The 27707-nt window shown below is 34.5% G+C and overlaps 1 protein-coding gene across 1 annotated transcript in view; it reads left to right on the top strand.

The window, feature by feature from the left end:
* The window catches only part of LOC141692150 (uncharacterized), a 96163-nt gene extending 74477 nt beyond the window's left edge, over positions 1-21686 (top strand). The window contains exons 2-3 of the mRNA XM_074496890.1: positions 20195-20685; positions 20934-21686. Coding sequence (XP_074352991.1) covers positions 20195-20685; positions 20934-21686 — 1244 coding nt within the window. The remainder of the gene's footprint in view (positions 1-20194; positions 20686-20933) is intronic.
* Positions 21687-27707: the final 6021 nt, after the last annotated feature.

The following is a 27707-nucleotide window of genomic DNA, read 5'->3' as shown; positions in this document are numbered from 1 at the left end:
TATCTTCGTGTACAAATTCCTATACCTAGTAGAGCCCTAATAATTGTCCCTGGAGACTAAGAACTAAACCAAAGCATAGTTCAGTGTACACAAGATGACTATGATGACCTTAAGTCTAAGGATACTTGTACAACTATCACTATGTGAACAACTGCTGACACGTGAGTGAACTCCATCAGTTGTTCAGCTGTGCGAGTCATGTTCAGTGAACTTATTCTATAATAAACACCTACATACAAGCTATAGTGTCACCACATAAATATCTATGAGAACAGACATCCTTCAAAATGAAGCAAGCCTAGTATGTACCGATCTTTGCGGATTATTAGTTACCAGTTAGTAATCCTATGACCAGGAACTATTTAAGTTTAGAGTTATCATCTTTTAGGTCTCATTATTATGATCTCATCATAATCCATAAAAGCTTTACTCTAAACTATGGTATATCTTATTTAAACACTTAAATAGATAGAGCCCGTAATAAAAACAAAACAAGTCTTTTATTAATATCAATGAAATCAAAACAGATTACATAAAAGTTATTCCTAAATCCTAATACATGATTGGACTTAGGACATATTCCTTTCAATCTCCCACTTGTACTAAAGCCAATCACTCTGGTATCTAATACCTATCTAGTCTTTATGATGATCAAAGTGACTTTCATAAAGTAGCTTTGTGAGTGGGTCTGCTATGTTGTTATGTGTGTCAACTCTCTTTCAATACAATACAAGAAATGTTACCGCGCTCCCACTAACCCTTTTGTAGACACATGGTTCATCTACGTTTTTGATAAAACCAAACTCTTTGATTGTCTCGTCAAAACGGATGTTCCATCTACGAGAAGCTTGCTTTAAACCACATATGGTTCGCAGCAGCTTACACACTAGGTTTTCATTTCTCTTGGAAAGAAAACCATCTGGCTATTTGCCAGATCTCATAGTCGTAGTAAGCAGCATTCGCAAGCAAAATCTGAACTGATTATAACAGGGCTACAGGTAAAAGGTTTCATCAAAGTCAATCCATTGCCTTTATTTGAATTCTTTTGCCACAAGCCTGGCCTTAAAGGTCTCCACCTGGCCATCTGCTCTAATCATTCTTTTGTATCCCGTATACATAGATTTCATTCCGGATTTCATGGCACTATGCCATTTCTCTGAGTCAACACTACTCATAGCCTCATTATAGGTCTTAGGGTCATCTTCATCAATGATTGACAACTCATTGTCATTCTCAATGACAAGGCCATATTACCTCTCAGGTTGGCGAGACACTCTCTCTGACCTACGAATGGGCTATTCCACAGAAGGTTGTTCAGTCAGAACAGGTGTTTCCACTTGATCCGTAGTAGTTTGTGCTTCTTGAACTTCATCAAGTTCAATTTTGCTCCCACTGTTTCCTTCAAGGATAAACTCCTTTTCCAAGAAGGTAGCATGTCTGGAGACAAACACCCGATGATCGGTGTAAAAGTAATACCCTAAAGTCTCTTTAGGATATCCCACAAAACTACATTTTACGGATCAATATTCCAACTTATCTGGGTCAACTTACTTGACATAAGCTGGACATCCCCAAATCTTAACGTGTTTAAGACTCGGTTTCCTTTCTTTCCATATCTTATACGGAGTTTGAGGAACAGATTTGGAAGGCACCTTATTCAGTAAATATGCTGAGGTTTCCAATGTATAACCCCATAGGAATACTGGAAGATTTACATAGCTCATCATGGACCGAACTATGTCTAATAAAGTTTGATTTCTCCTTTCAGATACCAATCTGGAGGCGTCCACTGGGAGACTATACCATTTACTTTGAGATAATCCAGAAACTCTCCATTCAAGTATTCACCAGCTCGATCTAATCGAAGAATTATAATACTATGTTTGGTTTGTTTCTCCACTTCATACTTATACTCTTTGAACTTTTCAAAGGCTTCAGACTTGTGTTTCATCAAACACATATCCGAATCTAGATCTATTATCCATGAAAGTAATGAAGTATGAAAATCCACCCATGGCTTGCGTAGACATTGCTCCACATACATCTGTGTGTACCATTCTTAGCAAATTTGCAGCCCTCTCTCCATGTCTACTAAATGGAGACTGCAATGCCACAATGAAGTGAGATTTTCATCATCCCTTTTCTTTTATTAGTTTGTTCAATCTGAAGTAAATCATGCTCTACGTCACATACATACAGACCATTATTTAAAATTCCACGTCCATAAAGAACATTATCTCTAAGGATAGAACATTCATTATTCTTAATAATAAATGAAAAACCATCCAAATCAAACATAGGGATAGAAAAAATATTCCTCACAATAGAGGGAACGTAATAACAATTATTCAAAATAATAGTCTTGCCCGTAGGCATATGTAAACTAAATGATCCTATAGCTATGGCCGCAACCCTTGCGCTCTTTCCCATCAGTAGAATCACCTCCTCTTCCTCAAGAGTCCTACTTCTCCTTAGTCCCTGCAACAAATTGCAGATATGAGAACCACAGGCGGTATCTAATACCCAAGTAGAAATTTGATTTAATGACATATTCACTTCTATCATGAACATACCTGAATCAGAAGCGGTAGTCTCACTACCCTTCTTCTTCTTCAATTCTACAAGGTAAACCTTACAGTTCCTCTTCCAGTGCCCCACCTTGTTACAGTGAAAGCAAACAACTTTGCTCTTGGGGTCTTCAGCTTTTGGTGGAACCGGCGTTTTCTCACCTACTTTCTTCTTCTTGGAAGGGTTTCTCTTCATTTTCTTAGGATTGGAACCTTCACCAATTAGAAGAACAGAACTCTTCTTAGGGGGAAAATTCGATTCCGCGGTCTTCAACATGTTGTGGAGTTCAGGTAGGCTGACATCCAACTTATTCATGTGAAAGTTCACAACAAACTGCGAGAACGAACTCGGAATCGATTGCAAGACCAAGTCTTGGCTCAGCTCCCCATCCATGGCAAAACCAAGTTGTCCAAGACGTTCAATCAAATTGATCATCTTAAGTACATGGTCATTCACAGATGATCCCTCAGACATCCTACAACCGAACAGCTCCTTCGATATCTCATATCGAGCTGTCCTCCCTGCCACATCATACAACTCTTGTAGATGCATGAGGATAGTGTGAGCATCCATATGCTCATGTTGCTTCTGTAGCTCAATGTTCATGGAAGCTAGCATGATGCATTGAGCAATATTTGCATCATCTACCCACTTACGATACATAACATGTTCATCATTATGTGCATCACTAGCAGGTTCAGTAGGCTTAGGTGAGTCAATCACGTATTCCAGCTTCTCAATCCTGAGAACAATTCTCAAGTTTCGAAGCCAGTCAGCATAATTAGGACCAGTCAACTTGTGAACATCCAGTATGCTCCTGAGTGATAGTGCAGAAGACATAATGTATATTGTAAATCTGTAAATGATAAACACATAACAACACTTAGCAAATATTCGATTTCATTTTAAAACACTATAAGAATCGGGTCTTTATTCATAAGTGGCTCCCACTAGTTTATCTAATTTATTCAACCCCCTACATGAAAAATTAAGCATTCATAATGCTAGTGGGAATAGGGATGCTACATTCCATTACACAACCCCGGCTGTAGCACGAACCGCCATGTAATGTTCAATAGGCAGACAACTCTTATCAATTACATCTTATGTTATTCCCTAATCAAACTTTAGCCTCTTGAATAATTGAGTCACGGCTGTGGCACGACAAACTCAATATTCTAAGTCAAGTCTAACCCAATATTCCGTACATTTGAATCAGTCTCCAACGGCCCACGGCTGTGGCACGTACCGACCTTTAGATTCTTATTCAATGTACACATCTCTATGTAATAGACAAGTATTTCTTATTTCGAAATCAAAGCCCTCGGCTGTAGCACGAACCGACAATGATTTAAAAATAAGAACTACTTTTCTATCATGTTGGAAGGCTATGACCGACACAAGCCCGTTGTGTCATTGGCCAATTACTACTTGATATTATTTAATTTTAGAGGGATTATATTATGTTACAATCATAATAATATTATAAAGAGATTCTTCCTTTTAAATTAAATATTTCAAATCAATAATCAATAATCAGATGATTCCCAGATCGGGTGGAGCATTGTCAAGAGGCGTCATTTAATAACCCTTTCTTACAGATAGAAATCTATTATTGACAGAATCATCCTTTCTCTCAATATTGAAAATTCATATTCAATTACGTGTTTCATAAACACAAGAATCTCATGATTGTATTCATAATATTATTATTAAGGTTATGAAATAATTTCACTATACTAGGTTGTCTAACAAACGCCTTATGTTCATTTAAGTTCACCTAAATCTATCATCGCATGATAAACTAAGCATATATCACATATATAAACATGAATAAACATCAAGGTAGACATGTTACATCATCTAGCATATTAGTCTAAGCATTATACATCTCTGTGTATCACATGAGGCATTTAAAAGCAGTTAAAACAATTAAAAACGGCTTTAAAACACTTTCGGAAATATAAACAGTTCAAAACTTTTATATAAACTAAAATTTGATCACTCCATTAGATCCGTCTCGGAAAAAAGAATCCAACTATATATTGCACGCCCAAAACGGAGTTACGAAACTCCCAGAAATCAAATTTAAAAATAACAGACGGGTTGTAACGCATTACAGGAACGCGTTACAAGCCCTGTAACGCATTCCGGTGATGCGTTACAAGCCTTTTAAGCCATTAAAAGGTGTAACGCATTCCGTGAATGCGCCACAGTGTGTAACGCATTCCCGGAATGCGCCACACCCTCCCGCGCGCGCGTGCGCTACACGCGCCTGCAGCTGCCACCTGACAGCTTCTCGAACTCCGTGCAGCCGTACCTGACTTCTCTGTACCTTTGCTTTGCTTTCAACAGACAACAGCAGACAAGCAGCAGATGCATAATATATATATACTTACAATTTATATATATATGATTATTTAATTACGAATTTAATTGCAACAACTTCAATAATTCATAATAAAAAATCTATACATCATAAAATTATGAAAAAAATACCCAGACGATCTACAACACTTGTAGAACCCAGATCAACATTCAAAATTATTCTGAGAAACGATTTCTCATCAGACAAAATTAATCCATGATATAACTTGTAAAAATCATAATTAATTCATACAAGCACATAAAATTCTGAAATTTTTACCACAGATCTATATGCATACAACCTATGCTCTGATACCATTGATGGATTTTAAACGCAGCGGAGGCATGATAAAACACTTTTACACATATAAAATCCAAATAAAAACATATAAATCGTGATTAAAACATATGAATCGATTACTAACCTTTAATAGCGATCCAAAAGCAACGATCGGAGATCCTTAGCAGCTGCTCCTCAAACGTGAAGCACTCCACCGGTATCCACCAAGAAAAACGACGTTAAGGAGGAGGAGGAGGAGGTGGAGAGAATTAGGTTTTCTAAAAACTTTTGGGTTCTTTTGGGTTAGAATAAAAATAGGGTTTATAATAGTATATTTATAGGCAAAATTTTCAGCTGAAATTTTCCCATAAAATATTATTATTATTATTAACCCATTTATTATTCTCATTAATAATTAAAACACCTTTTAATTATTAATCCTTTTTCTAAACACTTTAGAAATAATTCTCTCTCTTGATTTAATTTTCAAAAATTAAATTCTTAATTAATAATATTAAGAACTTTTCTTAATTAATTTATAATCAATTAAATCTCATTTAATCAATTATTAAATTTGCCAATTAATTATTTATTTCATAAATAAATAATTATCAGCCATTATTAATTAATTCCTCCACCATTAAATCATTCTCTTTTTATGGTGTGACCCTGTAGGTTCAATATTAAGCCGGTAGTAGAAATAAATAATAATAAAACTATTTTATCATTATTTATATAAATTCTCTAATTTATTAAATATGATTAATTAATTAATCATATTTATTCTACATCGTGAGGGATACTTCTCAGCATATCGCGACTATCCGGATAATACGAATTCACTGCTTAGAATACCAAGAACCTATTCAGTGAATAGTTACCGTACAATAAACTCCTTCTACCCTACAATGTCCTGATTAAATACAAGGCATGGATCTTGTGTCAAGCCTATCTAATTTAATCATTTGCTTACCATTTACTATGCTTAGTTCTATGCAAATTAGAAACTCCTCTCTAATTTCATTCACTCTGGCCAGAGATTCCTGAACTAGCATAAGTGGATCAGCCTTGAACATTCGCTTCCTTCACTGGAAGGGGTAGATCCTTTATTGATCATACACTATCTTCGTGTACAAATTCCTATACCCAGTAGAACCCTAATAATTGTCCCTGGAGACTAAGAACTAAACCAAAGCATAGTTCAGTGTACACAAGATGACTATGATGACCTCAAGTCTAAGGATACTTGTACAACTATCACTATGTGAACAACTGCTGACACGTGAGTGAACTCCATCAGTTGTTCAGCTGTGCGAGTCATGTTCAGTGAACTTATTCTATAATAAGCACCTACATACTAGCTATAGTGTCACCACACAAATATCTATGAGAACAGACATCCTTCAAAATGAAGCATGCATAGTATGTACCGATCTTTGCGGATTATTAATTACCAGTTAGTAATCCTATGACCAGGAACTATTTAAGTTTAGAGTTATCATTTTTTAGGTCTCATTATTATGATCTCATCATAATCCATAAAATTTTTACTCTAAACTATAGTATATCTTATTTAAACACTTAAATAGATAGAGCCCATAATAAAAACAAAACAAGTCTTTTATTAATATCAATGAAATCAAAACAGATTACATAAAAGTTATTCCTAAATCCTAATACATGATTGGACTTAGGACATATTCCTTTAAATAATGTTATCAAACATGTTTGCATCAACACCATTGAACAGAATGTTCATGGCCTTTTTAGCTTTCCTAACTTGTTCAATATCAGGATCAGACCATTCATGCCTTGGCTTTGGAACAGATGGTTCATTTCCTGTTGCAGCTCTCATTGGAACATGAGGGCCTCTTTCTATGCAGTCCACATAGGCCTCATCTTGAGAAAGCATATGAAGATGCATCTTTACCTTCCAATGATGGTAATTATCTTTATCAAGAAAAGGAATCTTGACTCCAACATCTTTCTTGTTCATCTTGCTGAATTGTTTTAATCTTTAAACTCTTTGTAGATTAAGAGCTTGCTCTGATACCAATTGTTAGTCCCTTTACAATATAGCAAGAATTACAGAAGGGGGTTGAATGGAATTCTTGAACCTTTTTCTTGAAATAAAAATGTTCAACTCGATTATGAATATATTTGTTTTGATTAGCACAATGCGGAATGTAAACTTGAATGAATCAAAACATAAGTAATTAAAAACAAGAGTCTTTAAAAACTTTCTGGTGGATTTAAACAATTCCACCAGAGATATATATAATATATCGAGAGGACTCTGTGTGCAGAAATGCTCACAGCTGCTTACAAAATAGAACTGCTGAGAATACAGGAAATGCTAAAGGTTGTGCTTACAAAGATTTCTCTGTTTGTATGTTTCTCAGCTATCTCAGTTATTTTTCTATTTGCTACTCTCTTGGTTTATATATTACCAAGATTACAAAGTCAAAAGAATTGAACAAATATAAAATCTAACAGTCTTGATCTTTGCTGCTTTTCATCCTCTATTACCCAGTTAATGGGCTTCCACAGTGTGTTTGTATCCAACTCGACGGCTGTGTGTCAGCTTTCACTGTTCAACTGATGTTTAAATCTTGATATGATCATTTGTCGACTTTCAGATCATCCGTCGATGACTTAATTAATCATCCGTCGACTGCTATGTTAAACATCCATTGATAGTCATTTGATCATCCGTCGAAGCTTTGTTAATCATCCGTCGGTAGCTATTTTGGCATTTGACTTCATTTCACTTATACAGAATTACAAGACATTGCTTATGTACAGTTAATCAACCTATTCTGCATATCTAGTTAAAGTCAACATGACTTATATGCTACTACAGATTCTATACAAAGGTGCATACATCACTGTGCTACAAACTTATTATTACATAAGCAACTCACTCGATGGATAATAAGTTAATCATCCGTCGAGACTATAATGAGTTATCCGTCGAGACTAAAACTCTTATCCGTCGAGTGCTACATTATTTCACTAAGTAAAATCTACTTAGACATTTTGTTTAAGTGATCATCTAGTACACAACATATTCACAATAATTAACCAGATATAAGTTGAAAAGATGAAGTTACAAGATACTCCAATATACTTATATCTTTTCCGAATACTACTTGAACTACCACCATTCAAATTATGATTAGTTTCAAAAGTTCATCACATAGATGAGACTACAAGACAAGATTTGAATAGATTCAATCTTTGAATATCATTATAAATAATGAAGTTACGAGATACTTCATTAAGTCCCGATATATATATACACCTATATATATACATTTCATACACTCCTTCAAAACCTCTGTTATGAAAATTATAAACAGAGTTGCAATATCCAATAAATTTGGAAAGGAGAAAACCTTGGCATAAACCTGATATCTTGCTGATCAGGCAAAGATACCAATAAGTAACCTTTTCTACTGGTAGATGGACGAATTCTCCACTGGTCATCACCCTGCCCGCAATAGGACCTTATGTTGGACTGCCACTCAGCCACTTACGCATTTGATGGACTCCCACTGAGCCACTTACACTTTCAGGGACGCCCACTGAGCCCATGTTGCTTATGCCGACTCAATAGATGGACTTACTTCCCGAACGTTGGGTAAGTAATCAATTCATTTATCAAAACAGCAACCTCGTTGCGAATATAAAATACACCACAGAGCCGGATCCCTCAGGTTTTGAGCGAGTATTTAAATCCCCTTTGAAGGAAGATCTTAAATATAAAAATGAGTTTTGGGATCCGCTCTAACTTTTAAAATAATTTTGAAGACTCGAAAAATATTTTTAGGAATGTTTGGAGCAATGCTGATTTAATGAAATAAATCAGTCCCGATATATTAGAAAATATCTGAATATTATTATTTAAATAATATTCCCATAAGGATAATCTCTATATAAATAATTTGAAGTAGAAGTTTTAAAACTCATACTTGAAATGAATATTAAATAACCAAAGATATACTTATACGAAAGTACTATCTTTATTTGAATAATCGAAAATAAGTTTGATTATCGAAACATTATTCTTTAATAAAATAAAGAATATTATTTAGTAAATAATCGGAGTCATAAGTCCTCGAATGAATATTTAAAATAATATTCATTAAATAGAATAAATAAAGTCATAAATCCTCGAATGAATATTCAAAGTAATATTCATTAAATAGAATAAACAGAGTCATAAGTCCTCGAATGAATATTCCAAGTAATATTCATTAATAAAAATAAAGTTATCGAATAAACCTTATTCGATTAATAGTTTTAAAAACTATATCTATATATATATAAATATATATATAATATACTCGGGAACATCGACTCCCGGTTTAGAAATATGTTCACCTTTGGGTCCCCTATACTAAGGGTATACGCAACAACTGCTTATCTCTAGCATAGGTATTATGTAACTTATAAGCATTTGAATCAACAATTAGATATCAAGATTATGAAACAGACATGCATATATACCATATCAGCATACTCCAATATATCGCAAGATTTGCTAATAACATTCATGCACTTAACACAAGATAATGCATATACATATATACATCACAACAACAGTATAACGGGTAGAAAACTTGTCTGAGCGACTGGGGGTGGTAAAAGTCCTGGGATGAGTCTGGTAACCTATAAATCACATATAAGTTGGAATTAAACCAAAGTCGCTTATGAATCTATACTTTAACCAATTAGACTCTAACGCTCGCTTTGCGCTGAACGATTCTCTTAGGTCGCTCGAGTACCCTCGGCTCTACCATTTTTAATAAATTAACCATTAAGAGTTTTAAGGCAATTCTTTCGCGAGCACCTTACCAACTGCCTAATCCACTTTAAATAATTGTTTCATACCCCAATTAGTCATTTAAGGTCCTTAACCAAGGTTTCAAAGTAAGGCGAGGGGTAATGGTTCAGTCGTGAAGCGCCGTTACTTAAAACGGTCATTTCTCCTAAACCGTACATCGGATTCTAACGAACCACATATCAAAACGAAGCTCGTAACATGAACTATCTAATCATGGCAATGGTCAAAACCTAACTGTGAGCTCACGGGTCCTGATGTTAAGAACAAAAACAGTCTAAAGTAAATCGGGCATTACGACGGCTATGTTTACGCGATTACCAAATTTTATACTACTCCAATTCAATCCACAATCAACCCACAATCATTGTTACAACCAAAATTCATCCATATACTACTACAACAGCCCCAACATCTCAAGGTTTCCACTTTATACTACTTCTCAATCATGAACTAAAAGCTTACTTAAGTTCATTAACTAATTACCAAGATTTACCATTCCAAAAACATCACAAAACCAACCAATCTCTAAATACACAACAACCATGCCTCTCATGAACCATAACAAATAAAACCAAACCTAATGCTCAAAGTAAAGTTAGGGTTTGGAGGGGTTATACCTTCCTTGGAGTGATTAGAGTAGTTAGGAAGCCTTAAGAAGCCTTGAGATAGCTTAGGAATGCTTGGATCTTAAAAGAAATCAAAGAAAATAAAGTTAGTAATCTTGAAAACACTATTCCTCATCTTCTTCCTTGATTTATTGGAAGAGATTCATGAAGAAATAGAAGCTTAAACTCCTAGGATATGCTTATCTAATCATAAGGGACCTTGGGTAATTACCTTGCAAATTAACAAAGCTAGAAACTTGATTTTTGGAATTTTTCTCCTTGAAAAAATGAAAAAGCCGTGAGCTATGTGTTCTTGTGAGAGTATTTGCTTTGTTGAATGTTTTTGTGATGGAAAATGAAGTGAATGGGATATTTGGATGATTTGTTGGTTGTTTAAAGTGAGTGGAGCATGACTAAGCATGACATCATCTTGGTGACTTCATCTCTTGCCACTTGTCATCACTTGGTGGTGGAAGCATCTTCTTATGCTAATCCTTGCTTAATTGTTTGGTTAATGACCGCTTATCTGTTATACGGTTCGCTTAATTTTCGTTCTCGTTTATCGTTTGAGGGATCATACCCGGGATCTTATTACTTGGGTTCCCCTAAACCTTTCTCAATATATTATATTTCTTATATGATCCTCTCTTATAATCCTTGAATTTAAATCCTTTTTATCCTGTTACCTTATACTCAATTCTTTCGGTATCTGGTGGATTTTCGGGAAAAATCAAAGTGTTCGAATTTGGATTCTGACGATCTTTACATACACTTATATACTATATAGAGTACTAATAAGATCTCAGAATAACAATAAAAGAACCTCTACAAAGTGTGGTATGAAAAGTTTTCTTATTCAGCATAATCAGCAAAATCACTATTCATAAGGGTTTCAAAAAATTCCAAAAATTGGGGTTATTACACATTGGATGCTAGTTTTCTTTATGCTTTGAACCTTAATACTCTTGTGTACTTCATTATTTATTAAGTATTTTTATTAGTTTATATCGTTGTGTTTTTATCATGCTTTCATATGAACCCATGGTGATGATGAGTTCTATGATAGGCTAATCGTGATCATGGGATCATAGCGGATTTACTATGAATTTCTTTAATTAATTGTTTAATACCTTTGTACGTGGTGATTGTATGATATCTAGCATAGGTTGTGCTTATTCGTCTTATGTGCGTCGCGAACATATAAGGTAGCCTGTTAATCTCTTGTGAAGCTACAGTGAATCTTGAGATTTAGAACTTGCCATGCTAGCATAGGTTCGTGTATTGTATGCATGATTAGTGGGTAACTCTAACCGTTTTACTTGCCCTGTGTAATTATAAAGAAAAACTTGCGCTTTAATTGTTATGTTGTCAAATTCTATAGACATATAGGGTCTCAACATAATTGATGCCTATTCAACTTCTATCTTAATTATGGATGCTTGGTAGAATGGTATTCGTACAACGAAAGTTGGAGTTTATCAGTTTCGTGTTATTCGATTAATATCATCACCATTACTTGCTAAGGGTAATAACAATAACTATTGAATGAAGTAGTAATGAAGTTATGATCTCATGTGTGTTTAATACTGTTAATTTAAGTGTTTAATTCTCGTAGTTAATATTAGTTAATCAACCTTAATTGTTATTGTCTTGACATTGGAGAGTAATCATACATTGGTGAGTAAGTGTTAATTAGATATAATTAATCAGAGTCTGTATGGGAACGAACTAGAAATCATTCTATATTACTTGCGAACGCGTATACTTGCGTGAATTATTTAGCGCATGCTTTGTTCCTAACAATAAACAATATCTACTCGATGAATGAGCAATACCTACTCGACAGATGAGCAATATCTACTCGACGGATGAGCTATATATCTACTCGACAGATGAGCTATATATCTACTCAATGGATGAGCAATATCCACATGGAGTGGAGAAGTCAGGAAAGCTACTCGAGAACTCAAGAAGATATCGATAAGCCAATTTAAAGAACTGAAGATTGGAGATATCGACAAGTCATTCCTTCACTAGAGAATTCAGAGTTATCGATAAGTCAAAGTGAAGATATGAAGACTAGAGATCTCGACAAGCTGAAGACCTCTACAAGTCAAACTCAATATGGAGTGCTAGAGATCTCGATAAGCCTATGTACTTATCGAGATGTCAAGTGTTCTATTAATTCAAACTGGAGATCTCGAAGTACAGTCTCAAAGTACAGAATTGCAGATTAGTTCAATATCCAAGATAAATAATCAACAAACAATCCAACAGCTAGATTGACAAGTCTACAAAAAGCAGCTTGAAGAGTGTGCAAGATCAATGGCAAAGATTAACTGACAAAGGAAGATTAAAGTAAACATGGGATGCTAAAGATATGTTAAGCCAGAATTGGAAGATTTGCTTTTCTATAAATAGAAATGACAAGTGACAATTTAGAAAAGCTAATAGCATGTTTATTATCCACTGTGTAAACCAGCAGTTAACTGAGTTATAAAGTTAACACTGGTCCTCTAGTTAGAAGTAACAATTTAGATCAAATCTCTTGTATCACTCTCAAGAAGAAGCTGAGCTCTTTAATATCAAAGAGCTTAGAAATTTTGTAGCAAAACAGTCTTAATTTTAATATAAAAATTAAGTGAGTTTTGAAGATTTGTGTTCTTTATTTTCTGCAAGTTTAAATTCTGCATGAACACTTTTCTATACAAGATTTAATTTACTTTGTTTAACCATTAACTTTCAAGAAAAGCCTAAAATCAGAAAAACACATTCACCGCCCCCCCCCCCCCCCGTGTGTGATTCATTACCTAACAAGTGGTATCAGAGCAAAATCTAAAAGTAAACAGATTCAAGATCTTGAAAGAATGAATACACAAAAAATTAGTAGCATCAAAATTCCTACCTTTGACAAAGCTAACTACACTCTTTGGAAAAAGAAAATGATGTTGTTTATCAAGATGGCCAATCCATTCTATATTCAGATCCTCAAGAATGGACCCTTCATTTCTATGGTTAGAGTTGAGGAATCTACAGATGGAGACATGGTCATACCAGCTCATTATGCTCCCAAAGATCCAGCTGAGTTTTTTGACCCTGAAAATGAGAAAGTCTCCTTGGATAGTAGCTTGCAATTGATATTGATTGGGTCACTTGACAATGTGATGTACAATAATATTGTTAACTGTGACATTGCCAATCATATATGGGAGAAGATTGAAATACTCTGTGAAGGAACTGAGGAGGTTAGATCTAATCAAATAAGGATACTGATTTCACAGTATGAGGGTTTCATGGCTAAGCCTAAGGAAAACATTACTGATGTGTTTGAAAGATTTAATAAGCTGATAAATGACTTGCAGTTTCATGACAAATACTATGAAGCTGAAGAGGTGAATCTAAAGTTCTTGCTTACTCTTCCAGATCATTTGGAACAGAAAATCTCAGCAATCAGGGAAGGAAGAGATTTGAGCAGAATAACTCTGGATGTTCTATATGGAATTCTCAAAATATATGAACTAGAGATGATTAAAAGCCAATCATTGAGATCTGACCAATGACATGTTGTAGATGGCTCAAGTGCTTTAATAGTAAATGAAGGTCAAACATCTAATGATGAGCCAAGATCTCATATTTCAGTTGCCTCAACAAGTGAGCAGAGAAGAACTGATTCATAGGAACAAGTTATTCTGGAATTGGAAAAGGATGAGTTCTATACTCTTGATGAACTGGATGAGCTATATCAGTCAATGGCCTATCTGGATAGAAAATTCTCTAACATTAGAGTAAGGAAGCCAAGATATTTCAAAAGTAAAGGACATTCTTTTAACAAAGATAACAGTTGGAAGGAAAAAGGGAAGTACAATTCTGATACCAAAAGTGGTTACAAAACTGGATTTATCGACAGATCTGATATAAGGTGCTTCAGTTATGATGAACTAGGCCACTTTGCTACAGAATACTGGAAACCCAATAAGGCAAAGAAAGATAAGGCTTATCTTGAACTTGAAGCAAAGTATGAAGCTCTTCTGAAGAAATAGCAAAGCAAAGCTTATATGGCAGAAGGTAAAAGTTGGGATGACTCTGAAAATGATGAAGATGAAGAACTTGGAAACTATGCACTCATGGCCTTGGAGCAAGGAGAATCATCCTCATCTAAATCACATGTACCAACTCTTACCTCCACTGATTTAATTGTGAATCAATATAAAGAAACTATTGAAAATATGAGCACGGAAATGTTTCACATTCATATAAGCATAGTTGTTGCTAATGAAAAAGTTAGCAGATTAACAAAGTTAAACGAGAAGTGTTGTGGATATGTTGTGAACTTGATGATTTCATTAATAAAACACCTTAGTAGATTTTACTTAGTGAAAAATGTAGCACTCGACGGATAAGGAATATAGTCCCGATGGATGACTCAATATAGTCTCGATGGATGATAGCTAATTATCCATCGAGTGAGTAGCTTGTGTAATAATGAGTCTGTAGCACATTTCTGCATACACCTTGTTTAGATTTTGTAGTAGCAGTCAAGTCATATTGACTTTAATTAGTTATGCAAAATATGTTGATTAATTGTACATATATGATGTCTTATAATTCTGTATAAATGAAATGAAGTCAAGTGCCGGATTGCTACCCGACGGATTAACAACAATGCCACTCGACGGATGATCAACAAGGCACCCCGACGAATGATCATGTACCCGACGGATAATCAATTCAAACATCAGTTGACAGTGACAACACAGTCACATGCGTCAAGTGTATGCAAAAGGAATGTGGAAGCCTATTCAACTGGATTTTAGAGAACAAAGAAGCATTGTCATTTCCATGCTATTATGAAGATATTCAAAGATGCTAGAATAGAGTAATGAAGCAACATAATTTTAGACTTGATAGGTTTTGTTTTATTATCTTGTCTTATTACTTTGTAATATTGGTGATATATAAACCAAGAAGTAGCAAATAGAATAACAAAAACAAAAAGCAAGAAAATTCTGAGAGAAATATTTGTAAGCTGTATTCTTAGCATTTCTTTGTAAACTTAGTTGTTCACATTTGTAAGCAGCTGTGAGCAAATCTTGTTACAAAGAGTTCTCTTGATATAATATATATCTCTAGTGGATACATTCAAATCCACCAGAAAGTTTTTAAAGACTTGTGTTTTTAATTACTTGTGTTTTAATTTTACTAACTTCTTATTCCGCACTTTGCAAATCAAACACTTATATATTATTAAGATAGAACATTTTATAATTTGAGAAAAAGGTTCAAGAATTCCATTCAACCCCCTTTTGTAATTCTTGTTGCATTGTTAGGGACTAACAATTGGTATCAGAGCAAGCTCTTGATAAACAAAGAGTTTAAAGATCACAACAAAACATCAAGATGAACAAGAAGGATGTTGGAGTCAAGATTCATTTTCTGGATAAAGATAATTACCATCACTGGAAGGTAAAAATGCATCTTCACCTACTTTCTCAAGATGAGGCCTATGTAGATTGCATAGAGTGAGGCCCTCATGTACGAATGAGAGCTGCAACTGGAAATGAGCCATCAGTTCCCAAGCCAAGGCATGAATGGTCAGATCCTGATATTGAATAAGTCAGGAAGGACAAGAAGGCCATGAATATTCTGTTCAATGGAGTTGATGGTGATATGTTTGACAACATCATAAATTGCAAAACTTCCAAGGAAGTTTGGGATACAATACAGATTATCTGTGATGGCACTGAACAAGTCAGGGAAAATAAGATGCAGCTGCTAATTCAGCAATATGAGCACTTTCATAGTGAAGATAGTGAGTCTCTCACTGACATTTTTAGTAGATTTCAAAAACTACTAAATGCTCTGAAGTTGCATGGAAGGGTCTATCAGACAAAAGACTCCAATACTAAATTCCTTAAATCTCTTCCAAAGGAATGGAAACCTATGCCAGTCTCATTGAGAAACTCTCAAGATTACAAGGAGTTTACTTTGGAGAGACTGTATGGCATCCTGAAAACTTATGAGCTTGAAATAGAGCAAGATGAGAGGATGGAGAGAGGAAAGAAGAAAGGAGGATCCATTGCACTAGTTGCTAAGTTAGAGAAAGAGAAGGAGATGAAGATGGAAGCTATTGAATCAATTACAAAGGTCTGTGAAAATAAGGGCAAGGGACTGGTAGCAGAAAATGAAGATTCTTTGAGCCAAGATGACATGGAAGATATTGATGAACATCTAGCATTTCTTTCCAGAAGATTTTCCAAGCTCAAGTTCAAGAAGAACTTTGGAGCAGCTAAGCCAAATAGAAATATGGTGGATAAATCAAAATTCAAGTGTTTCAAATGTGGCTTGGCAGGGCACTTTGCCAGTGAGTGTAGAAAGTCAGATTCCAGCAAAAAGAAGTTTGAGCCTGTGGACTATAAACAGAAATACTTTGAGTTGCTCAAACAAAAGGAAAGGGCTTTCATTATACAAGAAAATGACTGGGCAGCAGATGGTCTGGATGAGGATGAGGATGTCAGCTATGTCAATCTAGCCCTAATGGCCAAGTCTGATGAAATAGAGACGAGTTCTTCAAGTAATCAGGTAATCACCACTAACCTTGCATATTTATCTAAAGCTGAGTGTAATGATGCAATAAATGATATTTCTACAGAATTATATCATTTGCGTGTTACACTTAAGTCTCTTACTAAGGAAAATGCTAAAAATCAAAGAAAACAATTTGTTTTTAAGTGAGAGGAATAATGTGCTAGAGTCTCAGTTTATTGAATTTGAAAAATTGAGAATTGAGTGTAAAATTGCTAAGGATGAATTAACTGAGTCCTTGAAGAAAGAAAAGATCTTGAAGAAGCAGCTTGAATGAGAACAGGAGGTGATTAAGGCATGGAAAACATCTAGAGATGTTCATGCTTAAATCACCAAAGTTCAAGGTATTGAGTCCTTTTGTAATGCAGCCTGGAAGAAGAATAAGGAGAAGTTGGAATCCAATCTGGTTGAAGGATTGATAACAGATGTACACTCGATGGATGATGAGGGTCATCCGTCAGATAACAAAAAGGGTTATCCGTCGAGTGATATAAATCCTCATCCGTCGACTATGAGCAAACTTGTGAGTAAAGCCAAACTTACCAAGTTAAATGAGAATTATGGATCAGTTTCCAAGAATTTTGTTCCAGGAGAATCCAGTCAAGTGAAGAAGGAGAAAAAGGCTAATGTTGGTCATATAACTGTCAAGCAATTGAGTGACAGACTGGAAAAGATTGAGGTTAAAACAGAGGCTAAAAAGAAAAACAATAGAAATGGTAAAGTAGGAATTAACAACCACAACAACTACACACCTAATAAATATGCTCCTAGAAAAATATGTGTCAAGTGTGGTAGTGTAAATCATTTGTCTGTTAATTGCAAAACTGCCGTGTCTACTTCCATATATGTGCCACCTCATTTTCCCAACATAAATGCCATGTCATCTATGTACTGCCCCCAAATCCGGGGTCAGAGGATTTGGTCGTCACTATGAAACCTCAATCCAAAATAACCTGTTTAATCAAAATTAAATACCAGCGGAAGATATTTATCATAAATGACCCCAAACTAATCCAAGATCTTTTAAGGTTACAGTTCTAGAAACAAGATATCCAAATTCCATCAATAAATTTTTCACTTTCTTTTCAAACTCTTTTTAATAAATTCCAACTCAAAACTAAACCCACTAGTATAACTTCGAAATGAAGTATATTAGGCCCAAATAAAATACAAAACTATAATATAATATAAATAACTTTATACAATAGAACTTACACTAGCCCGCAAACCCTGGACCAACCACTTTCCAAGAGCTTCTTCTTTGCTTCCTTGAATTACGTAGCTAAACAACGCAAGCTAATCCTCACTGGAGGTTAAATTTAAAAACAGGCAAGTATGAGCGGAAGAAATGCTCAGCAAGATTATTATAGCGAATATACAGCCGTTTTGATATAAAACCGACATCTGCATTAAAGCAGAAAATTTAAAATCATAATTGTTGAATCATAAAACTCTTTTTGATATTTTCAAGCGAAAGGCTTCAGCAATACTTTGAATCTTGACGAGAATAAAACTCGTAAAACAGTGTTTACGGAAATATCGTAAACCACAATAACAAGAAGCAGTGACTATGGATTGAATCGTAAACTTTACTCAAAACCCAACTCTTGAATTTAATACTTATTTTGTTGTCCTATCAAATTAGATATCAATCCGAACTTTGATGCTCACAACATTCCATACTGAAGTCAACATCAATCATCTATACTAATACCACCTTTGATATTTAACAACAACGTAAGTATCAGCATGAATCAGAAACTGAATCAAAACCGCAATTCACTTTTAATCCAAAACAAAATCAGTTGATAAATAATTTATTCTATGAATATCAAAAATGATAAGATAATTTAGACTGGGATCATCCTCTGACGGACGTACTATCACATGCTGATCAGCCCGTGTGATAGCACAAGGTCATGATTCGTAGAAACGTGACCCCAAAAAAACACGAGTACTCAAACAAAAGGCAATATACCTACCTGTGGCAACAATTGTGTCATAATATTCCATATGACACTTAGAAATAGCCATCCGTTGGACCTTCCGTCCCGATCACTTACATAATTATGATCCAATCTTAAAACCTTTTATTGAAATGGGGTCATAATAATCGACACCCGACATAATTTTATTCCCCCAATTCTTGGGTAGGAATATTCGCAACCAAATCACTTTTCTCAAAATCCAAAACATTTATAAATCCGATAATTGGATAAGTAAAATCACTTGACTATTCTGAACATAGAATAGCAGATGAGTATTTGCATAAACATAATTATTTATTGCAGCGTTATGTAAAACATTTATCTATTTTGAACTGAGAATAATAAAAGCAATACTTGCATAATAGGATTCAAGATAAATATCACTCGAACAATAAGTGATGATAGGGATACTTGCATAATATGATTCGAAATAAATATCATTTGAACGATAAGTGAGGTCAGGGGTACTTGCCTTTGGCTTTTTAGCAGTTAGTCACACTCGCAAAAACAATCGAGTCCCCGGAACAAAAGAATTTAGGTCTTGAAAGTATTTTTAATGAAAGCGGAATATTTTTCTGAGTCTATACGCGTTCGTTTCGTATTAAACGGACGAACGGTTTATTTATTACGAATAAAATAATAATTAAATGAAAATAAATCAATTAATAATAATATTAATTGATTTTTAAATACCAAAATATAATTTTTAAAAGCTTAAAAACAATTTTTAGGAATTATTTGAATTAATTAAAAATAATTATATTTTATTTAACTATTTATAAATAAAATTAATTGATTATCATTCTCAACAATACTCCTGCGGACTTCAAATATCATTGGCGTTGCAAGGAGCTCAAAATCAATCATCTCTTCTTTGCTGATGACGTTCTATGTTTTTCCCATGGTTCGAAGCAATCTGTTCAGCACATTTTGAATTCGATTAATACTTTCTCAGGTTGGAGTGGGTTGGCTCCAAGTATTTCAAAAAGTACCGGGTTCTTGTGTAACTGTGATGCTGGTTTCTCTACCTGGTTTGACACATTATCTATCCCTAGAGGTACTTTTCCTATTAGATTTCTTGGGGTGCCTCTAATTTCCTCCCAGCTTTGTGTTAATGATTGCATGCCTCTCATTGATCAAATTACGTCTAGATTGCACTCTTGGGCCACTCTTTTGCTATCGCTTGCAGGTAGAGTAATGCTTATCAGGTCGGTTGTGCATGCCATTGAAGCCTTCTGGGGTAATCATTTCCTCTTGCCTGCCACCATCCATCATACCATCCAATCTATGCTAACCAGATTCTTATGGAAAGGTAACATTAACCATAAAGGTGGTGCAAAGGTTGCTTGGACTTCTATTTGTCTCCCTAGGGAAGAAGGGGGCTTGGACCTCAAAAACATGATTGATTGGAACCGTGCTCAAATCATCCACCATCTGATCAAAGTGGTAACTAAATCCAGTTCTCTTTGGGCTAGGTGGGTGAATGCGACAGTGTTGAAGAATAAATCCTTTTGGACCTTGAAAATCCCAACAGATTGCTCCTGGATTTGGAGGAAAGTTTTGAAATTACGAAGGGTTGCTCTCCAGTTTATCACCTATTCTATTGGCTCGGGAAATGATATTTCTTTATGGTTTGATCCCTGGTGGGGGGCGTTTGTCTAGCTGACTCTTATACCTCTACTATCATCTCTCAGTGTGGGTTGCATCATAGTGCTATGCTGAGTAGTGTTATTCACTTGGGTGCTTGGAGGCTCCCGAGGCCAAATTCCAGGCATCACCACTTGGATCCTTTGCTTGTTCATTGGCTCGAGACTTTCGACTACCCGGCCATTGCTCCTAATGGGACATATTCTATGCTTTGGGATGGCTTAGATGCAATTAAGATTAAGACTTGGCATATTTGGAATTCTATCAGAAACAGGGGTGATCTAGTGCCGTGGTCTAAAGCAGTATGGCATCGCCTTGGTGTTACTCGATATGCCCACCACCAGTGGCTCATATGTCATAGAAGACTCAACACTTTGTCTAGATTGCACAGGTTTGGCATTGTTGACTCTCAGCAGTGCTTTCTCTGTATTGGTGGTGGGGAGACAATCTCGCACCTTTTTGTTCATTGCACTTATAGTAAATGGATTTTGTCTCGGGTCCTTGCTATGCTTGGCCTCTCGATTGCTGGAGACACTTGGCTATCTCTGCTTAACTCTTTGATTGATCTCCAGGACTCTTCCAGGAGCGTCCTTGCCTTGTGCATGGTGCAAATATTCTGCTATCATGTTTGGAGGGAGCGTAATGCGCGCGCGCACAACAAGGGAGTCTTTGGTCCTTCTAAGCTCTTGCATGGGATTCTGGTAGATTTGGTGGCTAGGCTGCAAAGTTCAGTTTGGTTTAACAACCTAGCTTGTAATAGGCCTGATTTACATTCCTGTATCTCTTGTATTGCTCTGTAGCTTGTAGCTTTTTTTGTTGTTTGCTTTTTGGCTTTCTATCTCCAATCTTTCGCTTTAGATTGGCTATAGATAGCTCCCTCTCTATGGCCTGTCATAGAGCATAGGGTAGATCCCTGTTGCTCCCTGGTCCTTTGTTGATATATACTTAATTTAGCAAAAAAAAATTAATTGATTAAATGAATTAACCAATCAATTAAATCTATAAATAATTAATTAAAACAAATTATAAATAAGTAAAACAAATATGGATTTTGAAAAATAATAACAGAAATAATTTCTAGAATTTAAAACAATTAAGAAAATAATTTTTTAGAATTTAAAATAATCAGTAACTGATTTTCAAAAATAAAAAAAATGATTTTTAAAACTGAAAATTGAATTTTGCATTAATTATAAAGAGTAAATACTAAAACGGTTTTTAAGAAACAGAAAAGGGGTATTTTGAATTAAAACCGGGTCAACACTAAAAGAAACTGGGTCGGGTAGCAGCTTAATCGGGTCATCAAGAACCGATGAACCCTACCGAGTTTTTACCAGATTCCGGCGACCGCCAGGAATCCGGCGAAACTCCGACGGATTCATAACCCTTCCGTTTAATCCCATTTCTATAGATGGATGCATTAAATTGATTCCCAAACACTCCTGAATCACTAATCAGACAACAACTACCTCAAATCACTCCTTTCGGCCGGAACCGCCATTAAACCCGGCGAAGATTTCCAGTTCCCGGCCAAACTCGCAACCTTTCAGATTTATAACCCAAATTTGACGATTTATAGCTTAAATTAAACCCCTAGACCTTTACAATCGATCCATATCATCAAAAATTATCAAAAACATCATAATAATCAAAAAAATCGATTTGAAAAATTGAAAAAATACTTAGAACTCGACTAAGCAATTCCGAACTAAAACAATCCAAATAAATACACCAGTCGGGTTTCCTGATCATCCTAAAGCTATTTATAACATCAAAAACATTCAACACTTAACAGAAATCCAAAAACGAATTCAAGCTAAGAACACTAAAAAATTGATTTTGCAGAATACTTAACCTCGATTTCCAAAGGTGATATCAACAGAAAGGTCTCCTCAAGAGGATCGTTTTGATTACTAGAACACATGATTTGATTCCCTGAATCATTCAAAATCATCAATCAAAGTTTCTGCAGGAATTTTCACCCCCAAAACTATGTTCTTGAATATAGATTTTCTGAAATTTTTAATAAAATAAATATAATAAATATATTCTACAGCTATTTATATTTTTTGCAAAATAAATACCCCAAAATCAATTTAGGGTGTTTTTATTCCCATAATTAAAATAATTAAGCCCCAAAATTATAATTACGGGGAATAATTTTAAAAACAGTAAAATATAAAATTCATCTCAAAATTCCCCCAAAATTGCGAATAATACAAAAATGTAGAGATACTGGGTATTCGAAATGCGATTGATTTTATAAAAATAAAAACATGAATTTTGCGGGCTTTGACGTCCCGGTGGGGTCCCGGTCCACTTATTTTCAAAAAACAAAAAACGATACTTATATTTACCGAAAAACCCGAACACATATAAAATACATTCAACACACATAAAACGAGATAAAACGAATACGCAAATAAACACACGCCTAAATAACGGATCGATTCATATAAATGCATTTTAAAACATGTAACGAGCATCCTATTGGATCATATCGGATCCAAAAATAGGTTACTTAGCCGCTAAGTAACTATATAATGATACAATTTAATACCCGATATGGAAAATTATCAAAACTGGACTTCCTATAAAATACTTTATACAGAAATAAAGTAATATTATCTCACCTTCCGAGAATTCGGATTTTTATCGATCTATAAAATGATTAGCGTATCAAAAATTTTACGCCGGGACTCGTACAGGTCAAACCGTAATCCGGATTGAAAAAGTTAAAACATGGAAAATGTCCGGAATTACCAGATTAGGTTAGGAAGGAGTTTTCGGAAGAGTTTCGGGTTGTAAAAACGTAAAAATAGTTGAAGTTGTACGATTCCCGGCTTTATAAAATAATTTCGTAATTATTCATAAAATAATTAATAATTCATAAATCATTATAAAAGCATATAACACTCCAAAAATTACCAGAAAAATACCTCAATTATCTATATTATATTCTGCACATATAAAAATTCAAATACTCAATTAATATTACATATAAACACCCAAACATCAATTCCAATTATCATATAATTCACTAAAATTCACATAAAATCACATAAATAAATCCAAATAATAATAATAATAATATTTGGAAATATGGGATAGTACAATCTACCCACCTTATAAGGATTCCGTCCTCGGAATCAGTAGAAGAAAGCACTAAGGGATCTTCTAGCCAACTTTCCATTTCCAAATAACCTTAATTTTCCATAATCTCAAATAAATCTTGTATTCCTTGTATAATAAAACTTTTACAGGAGCTTCACTGTGCACCACTGTTCCATTCAAATCCTTTGATTGCGAGAAAGAAGACTAGAGAGGAAGATAGAGAGAAATAGAGAGAGAGAGAGAGAGAGAGAGAGAGATAAATAGAGAGAGTAATAAAGAAACAGACCGACTTCGGTATACTCCACTGATATTATAATCGCATTGCTGTCCACGGTTGCTCTTGGTAATTCCATCACATAACACTGCTTTGACTTGGTCAGGATAACTCAGCTTAACTTGATTGGCATACCTTCGAATGTTTGGGATGATAAAATCATAGAATTTCAAAAAGAAAAGAATTTGATACCATAACGGGACCAAAATCTGAATTTGAGAAAAAGTATTGTTGAAATAAAAAAATAACTGAGAGATCAATATGATCAAACGAACTTGGTGTTGCGTGCCCAATTTAAGACACTACTAAAGGTTGTTAACCTTCATGTATTCACAATACACACAAGTGATGGCGTCCCATCCAACTCCTATCACACAGACAGGTATAGCTTGTGTCCCCTATAGTTAGGGTTGTTCATCACAGTCAGAATAAAAGAATATAAAAGGAATTCAAAATCAAATGAATAAAACTGAAAATATTTCAAAGCTGATATTTCTGAAGGAAATAAAATCCAGAGAACAAAATTCTGGCATAAAATGAATAAACAGGTGTAGGGAATATATCCTCTAACTGATACCTCTTTTTGAAAGATGACAAAAGAATTTATAAAAAGAGAAGGTATTGCCAAGGTCTTAATACTTATCTTCTTTTTGAACTCTTCTGTTGACTCGTTATCCGCTTCTAGACACTTCCTCATGTTCCAGGGATATCGATAATCTCCCTCGTCATCGAATCGTAGTCTCAGAAGATTCCACAATAGAAGTTTGCAGCTTCCCGGAGTCCCATCCAGCTCAGCACAGCCATCTTAAACGAATGCGCCTATCTTAACTTATTTGTTGGTACTATATCTAATAGTCCAACAGGAACTCGATATGAGCTCAAACGTCCTCACATAGCTATACACACTCCTACACACTCTCGTTTCTAGTTTACTATAACCTCAGCTCTGATACCAACCTGTAACGCCCCCAAATCTGGGGTTAGGGGATTTGTTCGTCACTATGAAACCTCAATCCAAAATAACCTGTTTAATCAAAATTAAATGCTAGCAGAAGATATTTATCTTAAATGACCCCAAACTAATCCAAGATCTTTTAAGGTTACAGTTCTAGAAACAAGATATCCAAATTCCATCAATAAATTTTTCACTTTCTTTTAAAACTCTTTTTAACAAATTCCAACTCAAAACTAAACCCACTAGTATAACTTCGAAATGAAGTATACTAGGCCCTAATAAAATACACAACTATAATATAATATAATATAAACAACTTTACACAATAAAAGTTACACTAGCCCGCAAACCCTGGACCAACCACTTTCCAAGAGCTTCTTCTTTGCTTCCTTGAATTACGCAGCTAAACAGCGCAAGCTAATCCTCACTGAAGGTTAAATTTAAAAACAGGCAAGTATGAGCGGAAGAAATGCTCAGCAAGATTGTTATAGCGAATATAGGGTCGTTTTGATATAAAACCGACATCTGCATTAGAGCAGAAAATTTAAAATCATAATTGTTGAATCATAAAACTCTTTTTGATATTTTCAAGCGAAAGGCTTCAGCAATACTTTGAATCTTAACGAGAATAAAACTCGTAAAACAGTGTTTACGGAAATATCGTAAACCACAATAACAAGAAGCAATGACTATGGATTGAATCATAAACTTTACTCAAAACCCAACTATTGAATTTGATACTTATTTTGTTGTCCTATCAAATTAGATATCAATACGAACTTTGATGCTCACAACATTCCATACTGAAGTCAACATCTATCATCTATACTAATACCGCCTTTGATATTTAACAACAACGTAAGTATCAACATGAATCAGAAACTGAATCAAAATCGTAATTCACTTTTAATCCAAAATAGAATCAGTTGATAAATCATTTATTCTATGAATATAAAAAATGATAAGATAATTTAGACTGGGATCATCCTCCGACGGATGTACTATTACATGCTGATCAGCCCGTGTGATAGCACAAGGTCATGATTCATTAAAACGAGACCCCAAAAAAACACGAGTACTCAAACAAAAGGCAATATACCTGCCTGTGGCAACAATTGTGTCATAATATTCCATATGTCACTTAGAAATAGCCCTCCGTTGGACCGTCCGTCCCGGTCACTTACGCAATTATGATCAAATCTTAAAACATTTTATTGAAATGAGGTCATAATAATCGAAACCCGACATAATTTTATTCCCCCAATTCTTGGGTAGGAATATTCTCAACCAAATCACTTTTCTCAAAATCCAAAACATTTATAAATCCAATAATTGGATAAGTAAAATTACTTGACTATTCTGAACATAGAATAGCAGATGAGTATTTGCATAAACAGAATTATTTAGTGCAGCGATATGTAAAACATTTATCTATTTTGAACTGAGAATAAGAAAAGCAATACTTGCATAATAGGATTCAAGATAAATATCGCTTGAACAATAAGTGATGATAGGGATACTTGCATAATATGATTCGAAATAAACATCACTTGAACGATAAGTGAAGTCAGGGGTACTTGCCTTTGGGTTTTTAGCAGTTAGTCACACTCGCAAAGATGCATCTATTCTGACATTCTGTCTCAAAAACATCACCATCTTTCTTTTCAACACTTTACTGATATGCTGCTCCTGCGATTGCTAGAAGCCAGACATCCAATACCATTCCATCTTATTCTTTATCCAACATCTTATTCCGATCAACTCGAATGATCCGCATCTATAATTATAAGATATAACTTTAATCGCTTAAACGATAATCACTCAACGAACTGCGCGTCAAAAGCCTATCGTCTACCCATACGATAGCCCACACATAAATTTAACAGATAACCACAGGATCCTTGATCCACATACACACATAATTTATATAGCACATAACTCACATAGCATGTAAACACATAATTCATGTATCACATAATTCATATAACACATGCCTTGGTTCGTCAAAAGGGTCGACTCGGTGTGTTTAAAACTCAAATCGGGTCAAAAATATGATTTATTGATCAATAAATGACTCAGATTTGCAAAAACAATCGAGTCCCCGAAACAAAAGAATTTAGGTCTAGAAAGTATTTTTAATGAAAGCGGAATATTTTTCTGAGTCTATACGCGTTCGTTTTGTATTAAACGGACGAACAGTTTATTTATTACGAATAAAATAAGAATTAAACCGAAATAAATCAATTAATAATAATATTAATTGATTTTTAAATACCAAAATATAATTTGTAAAAGCTTAAAAACAATTTTTAGGAATTATTTGAATTAATTAAAAATAATTATATTTTATTTAACTATTTTAAAATAAAATTAATTGATTAAATGAATTGACCAATTAATTAAATCTGTAAATAATTAAATAAAACAAATTATAGATAATTAAAACAAATATGGATTTTGAAAAATAATAACAGAAAT

This window comes from Apium graveolens, chromosome 2 (genome assembly GCF_009905375.1).
Source record: "Apium graveolens cultivar Ventura chromosome 2, ASM990537v1, whole genome shotgun sequence".
NCBI classification, from domain to species: Eukaryota; Viridiplantae; Streptophyta; class Magnoliopsida; order Apiales; family Apiaceae; genus Apium; species Apium graveolens.
The sequence above is the reverse complement of the archived record's forward strand: the minus strand, read 5'-3'. Positions and strand labels throughout refer to the sequence as shown.